A 14,078-nucleotide genomic window follows, 5' to 3' on the forward strand; every position below is an offset into this window, starting at 1 on the left:
GTGCCCTGGCCCTCCAGCCCACCCCCCACCCCCCAAACTTACCTGCCTGCAGCTGCCGGGGTGTGCACACAGACGCACATGATGCCCCCATCCTTCAATCACCCTCCTCCACTCCCCCCAAAACAAGCAACTCCTTGCTGGGGCAAGCCAGGAATTGCCAGGGAAAATGTTGAGGCTGAAAAGAGCAAAGTTCTGCACATTTCTTGATATTTAAAAAAAAACACCAAAATATTGAAGGACCCAAAAAGAGGACATTCCAGGAAAATCTGGACATATGGTAACCGTAGTTTTTGGGACTCAGTTAATTATGTGAATGGATAATAGCTGTTTTGAAGTTCTATCTAATTACAGGCTTAATTATTTTTTGTACATACCAGCCATTAACCGATCCCAGATTCTATGTATACATTAATTATGTTCATGTAAATGAATGCCATAGATTATACATGCAAAATCACTGGCAGAAAATTAGTAGAGATGTGTAAGAAAAAAATTAGAGATGTGTAAATTTTCCTGGGCAGAAACCTTGTCTTTGTATTTGCTTATAAAACACCTAAGAAGCTTTACTGGACTGTGTTGTTAGTGGTCATTAAGACATGAATATATATATGGCCTTAATCGGCTGCATTAGGCCAAACTCATAGAAACAGAAAATTAGGGTTGGAAGGGACCTCTGGAGGTCATCTAGTCTAACCTTCTGCTGAAAGAAGGACCCATCCGCAACTATATCATCCCAGCCAAGGCTTTGTCTAGCTGGATCTTAAAAACCTCCAAGGATGGAGATTCCACAACCTCTCTGAATAACCTCTTCTAGTAGTTTACTACCTTCCTAGTAAGAGTTTTTCCTAATATCTAACCTAAACTTCCCTTTCTGCAACTTGAAACCATTGCTCCTTGTCATGTCTGGTGGAATGAGGAATAGCTCATTGAAAATCAGTGGGTGTGTCTACACATGTTATTAATGTGCAGCAATAAACTCCAGTGCATATCATGCTGGAGTTTATTGCTCCCAGGTGCCGTGTTTGAACATGTGACCAGAACTCCCATACATTGAGCCAGTTTGGAGCAGCCCCAGCTGTCAGGGCACCTGAGGGTCAGTCTGCTAGCCCGGGTCTGCTCCGATCTGATTCAGCATGCTGCAGAGGGTCTGATTGGGGCGCACGGGTGCTCCAGTGTGGGGCTAGCAAGCAGGCAGCCCCCACACTGAAGCGTCTTTGTGCCCCAGTCAGACATTCACACGTGTTGCTGCGCACAAAAAAGCTTGACTGTAGGGTAGTACTTGTATTTACAAGTACTACCCTACGGTGGGGTTTATTAGTTTACTGCAGCCTAATAGGGCTGCCTGTGTAGACACCCAGACATTTACTGTGGACCTAGTGAGTCAGCAGTAAATGTCATGTGTAGACCTACCCAGTTAGACTTAGTTTAGGCCTATGAGGTAAGAGAGTTCTATAGAGGTATCCTGGAAAGAGGAACTTGATGGATTACTTTATTTACCTAAATCCAAGATGACTTTGAGTTTAAGATGACTTCCCAGGAGGTAGATTATATGCAAGTAGAATTTATAAATTTGTTGTAATTTTCCAAGTATAGAATCTAATTATTGAGTTGCAATCTTAAATTCACTGTCCTCCTTCCTCCTCCCCCTCCCATTGCTGCAGCAATGAAAGCTGTAGCAGGGGGCATGCGATCAGTAGTCATGCAGTCACCTTTGATCCCTACACCCCCTCCCACAGCCTCTGCCCTTCACCTACTCCTATGCAACCTCTGCCTCCACCCCTCCAGTATTCTGGTGTTTACTGTTTGAATGCCTCCGGCTCTGACTAGCTCCAGGTCTAGTTCTGGCTCTGTTCCTGGGCACGCAGCACATGGAAGCTTTGGCCCCTGCTTGACCACACTCAGGCCTGGAGTCTGAGCCGCAACAGCCACACTTCCCAGTGTCCTAACTTATACTTGTGTATCCCTGTATATTCTACCGTGGTATCATGGATAGCTTTGGTAGAATTTAGCTAATGAGACATTTTGATAAGATGTCTTGATAGGAAACATTATGAGAAATAAAGACAATTGGAGAACTCCAGTACAAAGTAATACTTTTATACCCATTTGCTACTAGTTTTCATAGGTTTAGAGCCTTGCAGGAGGAGGAGGATGGGCTTAAATATAAGTGGCCATAAAGTTGGGAGGGGAGGGTGGGTGAATTTCTGATTTTATGTCCTTACCAGGTAGTTGGGGTCGAAGGAATACCCATTCACTACATAAGGAAGTTTTAGCATCTTTTAAGTTTCTCTTGAATTACTCAGTTTCTTTTCAGATGCTCTGCATATGCTGCCTATTTGGTGGGCTTGGGCGGGGGGGCAAGGAGGAATAATTTTTTTTTAAATATGTGAGTGAAGGAGCTATTTTTTTTTTTTTAAACTCCTCTCAACCCCTGCCGATGTGTACATTTGAATATTCTTATTTTCTGGAGGATGAAAAAAATTTAAAGCAACTATAAAAAATCTTAAATTTTTAGTAGAATAAACTTTTAAGTTGTTTGGTGCTGCCATATTTTCTTTTATCAGTGAGTATTCGAGAGACTAAGAAAGGTGTAGTCATTAGCTTCATCTCAAATCCCATTTTACAGTTGCTCTAATGGCAAAATACTAGAGGATGCTCTATGCCTTTTTAACGCTCAAAGCCCTTAAAACCTCAGATTTGTACACAGCAGCATTTATGGCAGAGCCTATACATGAGGGACATAACACAGAGATAAATCTATACGCTACATTGGTTATTGTATATTTCCGTTGTTCCTTTTGGGTGGGACTAGCCCTACCCTGAAGTAAAGGCCTATTCCCTTAGAAGAACAAGACCCTACCTTTTGGCCTTGTGGGCTGAATCACTGGTGCAGGGTCAGTCTGCAAGCTGGATCCAGTCCATGGGCCCTATCCAGTGCATGGAACTGGGTCCCTGTGGCCCTGGCCCCCCACATGCCAGATCAGACCGTTCACCAGTTGGTACCCACAGCCCAGCCCTGCATGTCATCTAGCCCTTAGGGCTTAGCAGTTTGGTGCTGGGGAGCAGTGGCAGTGTTAATTGCCATATATCCCTGCTGCCAAATTTCCAGACCTGTGGGAAGCCCCACTGGACAGATGACATGGCTCTGTGGGACAGATGGTGAGCATCACTGCTGTCCTAAACGGAGGGTGGGGCCCAGAGACTTGGGGTCCCAGCTGAGTTCAGGATCAACAGATGAAAAGAACAGGGATGGAAGTAAGGCTATAGGGTTAATGTCAATGTTATGGATAGGAATGCCAAGCAGAGCCCTTTGTGCTTATATATTGTAAGGGAAACTGGTAGTAATCCATATGTCTCAATTGCCTAACATTCCATTTTAAAAGATTCTTGTAGTCTTCTCTGGGAAATTCTCATATCTCCATTGTTTATATCAGGCCTTTGATATTTTAAACAGGAAATCCCCTTAGGTTGCATAAGTGTAATTTTAGTCCATGAACTCTTATTCTGAATGTTTTGCTGATAGTGTCAGTGCCATTTCCCTTTTCATTTGAATGCATGAGGAAAATGTTTGCTCTATAGTGAAGTTATACTCCTTGTACCATCAAAGCAGGAATAGCGCATACAGCAGTAGCTGGAGCTATAGCGTGCTGGCCTGGGCTGCCCAAAGCCTAATAAATCTACAGATCTGGCCTAAGATTTATGCAATCTATTTATATATATCACCAGTTTCCTTTTAGGGCAAAACCTTCCTCAACTCTGGGAACAGGAGAGAGAAAAGAGCCAGGCTGGATCTCCCCATCTGCCTTCCCCCTAGGCCCCGGAAACCATCTCTTCCTGTGAGAAAACAGCCCTCTTTTACTTCTAGATAATATAGTTAGCAGTTGGGTTCCTCTAGTCTTCCAGTGTGTGTACCGGGGAATATTGCAAGCTATGCAGGCAGATGGTTGGTAATGAAGGTTCCACCTCCAAGTCCACAATATTTTTCTTGTGGGAATGATATTAGGAGTGATGCCCACAAAGAGGTTGGAGAGGTCCAAACTATTCTGATAAAATATTGTATTAATACAGTTATCTGATAGAGAAATATAATTGCCATATCATTTCAGACTCAGTCTGTGCCACTCAGTTATACCGTGTGTAAGTATGGTAAATATCAGATGCTTCCAAGAAAGGTGTTGCACAATTCTGACAGGTTAACAACAGGCTTAGGGAAGAAGCTTCTTCCTAACCTGAGGCAATTAGGGTATGTCTGTGTGGAACAAGGCAGTGCAGTACAAAAACAAGATACTGCTTGATTGAAATTGTGTTGCTTTCCTTGTCTCAGCTCCCAAGCTGGGAGCAATATAGCCATAACAGTAAGGTGCTGCATGTCTGCCAGTAAGCTCTGTTCTCTGTGCTTGCACAGCCATTTTATTTCCAGCATATGGAAAATGAGCACAGCATGGTTCATTATATTTGCACTGCACTCTATAGACACATGCTTAGCAAGTTATACCCATAAAAGTGGTTCTCAAGCTTTTCAGACTTGAGACGCACCTTGTTAGACTTGTAACACTCCTTGGAAAATGCCAGGTTTTAGTTTTCACTTTTTTTTTGACTGCGGAAAAAATAGTACAGCAGTTCCTCTGCTGCAAAGAATTCAGAGCAACCATAGCAGGTCAGAATGTTTTTAACACTATGGATTCCTATTTTAATTGTGTGGGTTTATCCTTTGAATCATGTAGGTGTTTGCACAGCTAACAGAACTAATGGTATGCATCACCCCATGACATCATTTAAAAAGGATCTCATATCTTTCCACAGACAGCACCCTGGCTGAGAAGCGCCATCATAAGACATCAGATTGCTATTTCTTATATGTTTCTGTACCAGCTCGTGAGACTTCACTCATTTTTCGTATAAATGCCAAATGTTGTCATCTTTATTTTTTTGCATCTCCCTCATGTAAAAAAAATGTCTCAAGCTTGCTTAATTAAAAACAAGTTAAACAAACTAGATATTGTGGTAAGTGTAATATTCAGACTCATTACAGTGTCATCACCTTCCCCTGATTGACAGAGTCCAATACTTTTCTAGAACTTAAGGAACTATGTTAAGTTGATGTTACTTAAGCTGGTTATGTTTCTAAAATTATTAGTGCATAAGCACCATTTTCAGGCTTTGTTCTGATGAGTCATTTACCAACTCTGTGTTTTATTTGGTAACAGAGCTTCTAAGCCTTTGAAGATCTGTGCACCCTCTTTAGCAATTAACTTTGTTCACCCTCACTATGAACCTTAATATCAAAGTGTTCCTTTGCTGTTTTTATAAAGTGCCTTTATATTGCACTCATCCCAGTTTCTGCACATTCACATGACTAGCTTAATTAAAATCAGACAGCTCAATAATTCTACCATAAGCTAGTAATAATGAAGCTGTGGGAGTCCTTGAAGCCCTTTATCATTCAAATGCCCAATGGTTTCTCGAATAAAGTGGATGACTAAGTATGGTTTATAGAAGTAAGGGAGATTATTAGCAGTGAAAGATGCATTTGAACTTGCTGAAAGGATGGCCTTTGTCTCAAGACTTACTCTGAGTAATAATTATGCTAGGTCTTCATTTTATCCCAGCAGTCTCTCCTTATTCATGCTTTCAGTGTTTGAATAGCTTGCTATTTCTTGTTAATCCCTGCAGGAATGTGGCTTTGGATATGGGGAGGATGCACAGTGCATGACATGCAGGCCAAACAGATTCAAGGAGGACTGGGGATTTCAGAAGTGCAAGCCTTGTCTGGACTGTGCACTAGTTAACCGATTTCAGAAGACCAACTGCTCTGCCATGAGCAATGCAATATGTGGGGACTGCTTACCAGGGTGAGTCTATTTCTAGAAATAAAAGAAAATTAAAAAAAAAATTATATTAATGGTTGCAAGTTGGTGTTTCTTGGAGAAATGAGTACATGATTATTTATATGAAGGTCCTAGATTCTGCTCTAATCTAATTTCAGTTTTAGTCATGGACTCTGCAAAAGTTTAGGTATGTCTCTGAGCACATTGCTTCACTTTCTATCTCAGTTTTTCTATCTGTAAAGTTGGGATAATAATAATACATCTCTTCTATAGGAGTATTTCATAACATCTGTATGGTGCTCCCAAAACATAATAGAGTTTTAATCCTGGTAGGCTCTTTCACATGTATTATCAACACAGCAAAGTCAAACTATTCTATAGTATAATTTAAACCTGTCTATTTTGGAAACCCTTATCATTTTCCATCTTAATCCTGAAAATATTTTCTTTTCTAAAAACACTATACAGGTTTAATTATGAAATGTATTGCATCACATGAACTAAATTCTGTGCTCAACATTCACATTGCCTGTTTTCTCATCTCTGACACTCTTCCAAATAAGTAGTACATTGTTTTGGAAGGCAAAATAACACGAAAATGGTTTTTGCAGTGTCATGGCCAACTCTGGGGCATAAAGTAACCTGTCTGGAAACATAAATGTCCAGGAAATGTGGCATCTCAGAAGACAGTCTGCATGATGAAGCAGGAACTTCCTGGTGTAGCAGGACAGCAACAAGACTAAGTTTCTGACTTTTACAAGAACAGTAGTAAGACTGTTACTTCTGTGCTGTAAATAGTTCTTTATATAAATTCCTGTAAATAATAATGTTGTTTCTACACCACAAATCTCCTCAAGATACTACAGATTATGTGTGGCAAACCACTTGCCTTAAGCCACTTCAGTGGCTACTTCAGGTATAAGCTACAGTGCTCAGCCATAACTACTGCAAATTCCTTAGCAGCTGTGAGAGATTTAACGTAGGACTCCTCCTCCTCTTCTTACTGGGGCCAGAGGGATGGAGAAACCATCTTGGCAGTGTCCATGCGCTTCTATTCTTCACTGCTTCTGTTCTAGCAAAGAAGGATCACCTTCCCTGAGTAAGATGTGTACCCAGTTTTGGAGCACCCTGACTTTGTGGAGGGGGGGAAGTACACACAGTATATGAGTAAATGCAGTATGCAAGTACGTACAGTGCATTCCTTGACTTGAATGGAATGTTCACATCTGAGGACACAACTTGGTCTTCTGAATACATATAGGCAAACAAATATTCTTCACAGCATACTCTGCTTTGTTGTCTAAAACTGTTTAATAGAAATGAGAGAGAACTAGGTCTGGATATTTCTTAGACAATATAAAGTTGTTACACACTTCTAGTTCTAACTCCCAAAGCCTTTAGAAATAAGATTTCCTATTTTCTGTAGGATTTGAATAAGTTGTATTACTCAAAGTGTCCATTAGAAAATCTTACCAGGAGCAGAAATAAAACTAAGCCATTTTCTTATATACCACAATACATGCATATGGTGCTTTACCAAGTAATAAAGGCATTGTACCCTTCCATAAGGAACTGACAGCTCACCATGGCAACGTACAGCAAGGAGAAACAAAGTGAGAAAGTAGCCATATATAGACATTCAGTTTCTTCTGGGAAAGTCACTGCTCTCCTCGAAAAACCCACATACATATTCAGGATTGTTCTCCCAGACCAAAAATGCCTGCTTTGGGAGAGAAATAACCTGGGAACAGCCAGGGTTAAATCACTCCTGGGAAAGAAATGTCTGTCCATATTCACTTCTGAGAGAAGCCACAACACAGTCCTCCAGCATTCAAGGGTGCTTTGCTTCTGCCTGCCCTGCTCCCTCTTCCCCAGGGAGACGGTGTGTTGCTTTTGCTGGACTCTGCTCCAGTTGAGCAGGGAGCAGAACACATGCCCTTCACAATCCCCACATTTTGCTACAGGGAAATGCAGGCTGACCCTGAGTAATCTGAGTCAGCCAATCATGGCTGCCCTGTGCATTGCTGCCATCTGTTTCCAGGCAGACTGAGGAAGCCTCCAAGCATGCTGAAATGTGTGCACAGCACCAACACTGTAAGCTCTCTGCTCTTCAGGGGCTCAGCATTCAAATGTCTGTTCAGACATCTCTGGGTAAGTTTTTCTAACAGGAGAACAAACTTGGGAGAATTCTCCCAGATCTTTTGAATGTGTGTATGCAGGCAGTGTTGAAAAACAATAGCTACAACAGTAGCTGAACTATGCTTTTTAGTCCCTTGAAGCCAGTTGATTTTTTAGTGACTTGGATGGCAGCCATAATTACTTACCTATCTTATTTGTGCCTATTTTCCCCTTCTGTATAGTATAGCTTAAGGCAGTATCTACAGTGGGGTTTGATAAACATTAACCAGTCATGTTTAAAGTGTTCTTCAAAAACTTAATAATTCTAAGCCCTGATCCTGCAAAAAACTTACACATATGCACAACTTTACCCACTGTGAGTAATTTAATTGAAATCAGTGGAATTACTGCATAATATTGCAGTGTTTACCCTGAATCACAATGCAGCTTGAGGGCTAGTAGGTCTATCATAGATATGATCTTCTCACTCCAGCAAATCCAAAAAAACCCTTGGCAACAAAGGAGATACCTGTGTATTGCCTTCATTGACCTGACCAGAACCTTTGACCGTGTGAGCTGAAAAGGCCTCTTCACATTGTTGGAAAAGATTTAGCTGCCCACAAAAATTCCACAGCATAATCCATTCTTTCCATGATGGAATGCTGGGAACAGTCAGCTCTGATGGATCAACTTCTGAGGCTTTTGAAATTGAAAGCAGAGTTGAGCAGGGCTAGGTCCTTGTTCTAACCCTGTTCAGGATTTTCTTTTCTCTTCTTCTGATGCATGCTATTGGGATCGTTACCAATGGAATCTATCTACGTATGCTCCAATGGAAAATTATTCAACCTTACACACTTTAAAGCATTGAATAAAGTGTAGGAAGTTTTGATTTGGGAGCTGCTGTTTGCCAGTGATGCTGTACTAATAGCACACACTTAGAGCAACTTTCAAAGCCTGATCAGTTGCTTTGCTCATGCCTACCAAGATTTCAGTTTTATAGTCAGCATCAAGAAGACCAATGTTATGAGCCAGAACATTGATTCACCACCAGCAATAATGATAGGTTAAAAAATACTGGATGTTGTAAGTAAATTTATTTACCTTGAGTCCATTGTTACCTCAAGTTGTCACTTGAGGCTGCACTGAATATCTGCATTGGCAAAGCATCAGGTAGCATGAGTATGCTGAGCAAATGTGTGTGGAACAACAACAAACTGACTGTTAAGACTAAGGTTAAAGTAGATTGTGCTTGCATCATCAACACTCTTTTGTGTGGCAGCAAATCCCAGGCCACACGCTCTACTCAAGAACAGTGACTCAACAACTTCTACTTTTATATTTCCATGGCTTCATTCTAAAAATGTACTGGTGGGGGAAAAAATACCTACACTGATGCCTTGGAACATGCCAGCATTATGAGCATTCACTCTTAGTCAGCACTGACTTTGGCTTGGTCATAGAAAGAGAATGTACAGTGACTGTGTACACAAAGATCTCTGTATAGAGAACTCGTTACAGAATGAAGACCACATGGGCATCCTTATCTCTATTTCAAAGATATTTGCAAGAGAGAAATGAAGGCAAAAAATGCCGAGCCAAATGACTGGGAGGAGATTGCTGAGGATTGAATCATTTGGAAACAATCTATTAAGCATGGAATGAAGGGTTTCAGGGAAAGAGTCCAACATGCAGAAAAAAGAAGAAACCTCTGGAAGTTCAGGACTGTTTGATACAAACTTCACATATGATAAGTACACAAGGGATTGTCACTCAAGAATTGGGCTCTATAACCACATCTACAGTTGTTTAACAAACTAATGCACATGGCACAAATATATTGTCTTGCAAGCCAGACAGATCTGTACCAAGGGGTTGGTCTAGGGCAGCCTGTATGTGTGGCACATGGCAGATTGGGCTGGGAACAGGCAGCACAATGACCAATAGTACAGGGAGTTGAAAGCAGGGCATCAGATCAGGCAGGGATCACAGGGTAAAAAGCAGAAAGCAGATCAGGAGATGGAGCAGAGAGCAGAAAGGTAAGGAGCAAACTAGTAAAGGAAAAGGATCAGAGTGGCATTCAGGGACAGGGCTAATTTGTGGTACGCCTGCCAAAAAGGTTGGCCCCTAACGGTCTACATGGTGCTTGAGGTCCCTTCCAGCCCTATTCTAATATTATAAAAGCCTTACCCTGTCTGTCTGTCTGTTCATAATGCTTTAATTGCTGTACACAGACAGAGACAGACAGTGGAGCACCGCCATGACAGTGTGGACAGAGGGGCCAGAGCGGAGGGAGGCGAAGCCAGCTCCGCACCACTCCCCTGCTAATTCCCCTGCCCCCCTCCCCCTGGCCTCACCCCCTCTACTGCTCTTTGGGGGCAAAGGGGGACACAGGGACCAGAGTGCTGCCATAACAGAGGGGACAGAGTGGGGGGTGGGGCAAGGCCAGCAGTGCTGGCCTTGCCCCCCCAGGTTGGCTTCTTGGAGTCAGGGACTGGTGCCCCCCCACAACAGCCAGCAGGGAGGGGAGGTGGTGGGAAACAGGGGAGGAAGGGGAGCAGGGGTTAACACAGGCCCTGGCCTGAAGCAGTCGGGGGAGCCAGGGAGCAGCCCCAGCCCTGGCCCAAAGGTGAAAGGGGGAAACAGCACAGGCCCCAAGTGGCGGGGGAGAAATAGGGAGTGGCCCCAGCCCTAGCCCAAAGCAGGTGGGGGGGGCGGGAGGAACGGCCCTGGCTCTATCCCAAAGCAGTGGGCGGAGGCAGGGAGTGGCCTTGGCCGGAAGGTGAAGGGGGAAAATGGCCCAGGCCTGGGACCAGCCGGAAGCAGTGGGCGGAGAGCGGAGGAACAGCTCTGGCATTGGCCTGAAGGGTGGGGGGCAGGGAATGGCCAAGGCCCCATCCCGAAGCTGCGGGGGCAGTTGGAGAACGCCTCTGCCCTGCCCCAGGGTGGGGGAGGGGAGCGGATGCAGACTTCTGTCCCCGTGGCCCCCCCCCAATCATTTTTAATGGGCAATTCGCTAGTGATGTTATATTCTTTTGAAGTTTTGTGGGGGTTATTTGTTTTTATCTTTGTTTTTTAACTTCATCATTCCACAGTTCATTCCCATTATATTTCATGATAGAGCTGTGATGATATTATATCTGAAGAAAGAGAGATGTGTGTCTGTGTGTGTGAGTGAGATTTCCAGAACCATGGCCTAGAGCTGCCTTTTTCATAGAGAGGCTGTGCTAAAAGATGGCTGCCAGATTTTCTCTCAGACAGCAAACGGAAGGAATGGAGTCTGGTGTTAACTCTTCTACAGACACTCTAAAATTGGCAGCAGTTTTTTGGCTTCTTATTTAACTGTTCCACCCCTCCTATTTACTGTCACAGAGAAAAGCTGGCAGCCATCTTGCATGCTTCTGTTCCTTTATGCCTTCTATTCTAATGAAGAAAAATCAGCTTCCCTGCGTAAGACACGCATCTCAGTTCTGGAGAGCTGATGTTTGGGGACAGGGTGCTCGTGGTATGTGTGTAAATATGATACCCTGCAGTAGGATCCAATGGCTACCACTAGATTATCTCCCCTCTTTGATATTTCCTGTTTAGATGGTAGACTCAGGGTAAGGACGTGTTTCATGCAGTGTGTTTGTACACTCCCAAGCACAGCACTCAAGTCTGTAGACACTATTATAAAAATCAATTATTTTATTATTAACTAATATGGGCAGTTGCTTTATTTTCTAGATTTTACAGGAAGACTAAGCTTGGAGGCTTTCAAGACATGGAGTGTGTTCCTTGTGGTGATCCCCCTCCTCCCTACGAACCTCACTGTAAGTGCTGTTTTATCTCCAATTGGAACTGGATTAACTTTTGCCTTTTTTATTTTGTTTTTAATACCTTAGTGTGAAAGCTAAGAAAAGCTGTAATTTTGTTGCTGAAACTGAGCCATGTGCTGCTTATTTAATCATATTTCCTTAACAAGAAAATAAGTTCTTGACATGTGGAAGAATGAAAACAGATGCAGGGATGGATTTAATTTAGCATACCAGGCATATAAGTGGGTCTAATACTGAGGATCCTGGGCTCCCAATAGATAATGTATCAGTCAGGCAGACTCTTCTCTGCCTACCCATAGGATTTTGTAATCATGCTGCTATTTGAATTTCATGGATTTTTCTTGCAAAAATTGTAGACTAGATCATTTTTCCTGATTAAATAAAGTATGCAGATAGTTTCTTTTGAAGAGAGAAGATTTTGGAACATAGCTTTTCTTGGATTTCTGCTATTGTTTGAGGGCAATGTTCTGTGTTGGAATAGTTGTTTTTATTCAAGAGTGCAAAAATTTGAAATTATTTAGTTAGGTTTCTCTAATGGCAATAATAAATCAATCAGCTTGTTATAGTCTCTATAATAATTTCCCTCCAGTTATGATGTATGTCAAGAAAGTTGGATTGTTTTTCAGTTAGTTTTATAGGGTCAAGTATTTAATCTGTTAACATGCTTTCTGTTAAGTGTAGCTTTCACTATAATGAGACCAACTTGGCATGAGGGACCTAATTCTGTTCCGACTTACTTAAAACAGCTACCTTCAACACAGCAGAATTGCACAAAACATTTCAAGGTTTAATTTGGGCCCAGATAAGCAATTTGATATATACACTTCTTTTGTTTCAGGAATTGAAAATAAATATCTGTCTTAAATCTTCTAATGATAAAATACAGCTGTACTGGGAAGTGTAAATACAAAATCATGAAACCTTGTGTTTGGGGAGTTTGGGGGGGTTTTTTACTCCCTGATGCTTAATATTGTTTAGCTTTAGATATTTAATGAGTGCATTATTTTCTTTTTTTACTTACATTCATTGAACTGTGTGGAAACACTCACTTCTTTAGAAAGGTATAACAAATTATTAATGGGTAGAGCTAACTACCAATACTCTACCTTTCCTATCCTTTTTTCCTTTTAAAGTAAAATAAAGACAAATATTTGTGCAGCTAACTCAGAGCCATTTTAGATTAAAAGGAAAAGTTTAAATGTCTTACCCCAATAAATTAACTGTCTTGTGAGGGGCTTTGGCAAGTTTTTATTTGCTTACAAACACTACCATCGGGTCATGAACTTCCTAGGCTAAAGGTTCATGGTAAGTCTGAGACATGGGTGAGGACTGGTAGCAGTTGATTATTACCCAGTTAGCTATAAATCTAAATACTTGCTTTCATCTTCTGTCTTTCTGCAGACATTTTAAAACAGATCTAGTTTAAATATTTACTCATGAAAAAACAGATTGTGGATTGTTAAAGACAATGTTGAAAGAATTCTATAATGGAAAAATAAAGCCTTAAAGACTAAGAAAATTGTTCTCTCTATGTAGATAAAGAGAAGACAATTCATTCTCTGTATTTAGTGGAATAGAAAATTAATTATATGCAGACATAACGTTTTCAAATACTGAATTCAAATAAGGTATAAATACTTGCTTCTACACCTTGGTAAATCATCCAGATATCAGATTAGGAGTGACCAGTGTATTTTTGCAATGTCTGCATAAATTCACTTCATAAATGAGATGAAGTCATCAATATTCATGGCAATTGAGTGAATGGCACCAGTACTTCTCATCTATCTTCTTAAAACAAAACAAACACAACTGTAAAATGTGAAGAGAAAGGTAGGGTAGGACTATCCCTGACTGCTACCTCTCCAGAAGAGAAATGATGACTTAGAATAAATATGACACTTCTAGCTAGTTTTAAGATTTACAAAATATTAGGTGAAATAAAGGAAAAATAGGAAGAAAATACATCAAATACAGTTAAACAACCCTATATTTCTCCATTTGAAGAAACCCTATCAGACTAAGGTAGACTTTTACCATAAACACATTTTTCTTTACTGCTGCTTTTGCATTAAATGTGCATTTGGGGTTTTATTCATAGTTTCATAGTTTCTAGGGTCAGAAGGGACCTGAGCAGATCATCTAGTCCGACCCCCTGCCGTGGCAGGAAAGAGTACTGGGGTCAAACGACCCCAGCAAGGTGTACATCTAACCTCCTCTTAACGACCCCCAGGGTAGGAGCCAGCACCACTTCTCTTGGAAGTTGGTTCCAGATCGTAGCTGCCCTGACTGTGAAGTAGCACCTCCTGATATCTAG

At 41.6% G+C, this 14,078-nt stretch overlaps 1 protein-coding gene across 6 annotated transcripts in view; it reads left to right on the forward strand.

Moving 5' to 3' along the window:
• Nucleotides 1-14,078, forward strand: part of TNFRSF19 (TNF receptor superfamily member 19) — a 113,576-nt gene that overhangs the window by 52,485 nt on the left and 47,013 nt on the right. For all 6 annotated transcript variants that reach the window (XM_019524631.1, XM_019524627.1, XM_019524630.1 and 3 more), the window contains 2 exons: nucleotides 5,674-5,852; nucleotides 11,670-11,755. In XM_019524631.1, coding sequence (XP_019380176.1) covers nucleotides 5,674-5,852; nucleotides 11,670-11,755 — 265 coding nt within the window. The remainder of the gene's footprint in view (nucleotides 1-5,673; nucleotides 5,853-11,669; nucleotides 11,756-14,078) is intronic.

Source organism: Gavialis gangeticus, unplaced genomic scaffold (genome assembly GCF_001723915.1).
Source record: "Gavialis gangeticus isolate Ggan-Ray unplaced genomic scaffold, GavGan_comp1, whole genome shotgun sequence".
Taxonomy (NCBI): Eukaryota; Metazoa; Chordata; order Crocodylia; family Gavialidae; genus Gavialis; species Gavialis gangeticus.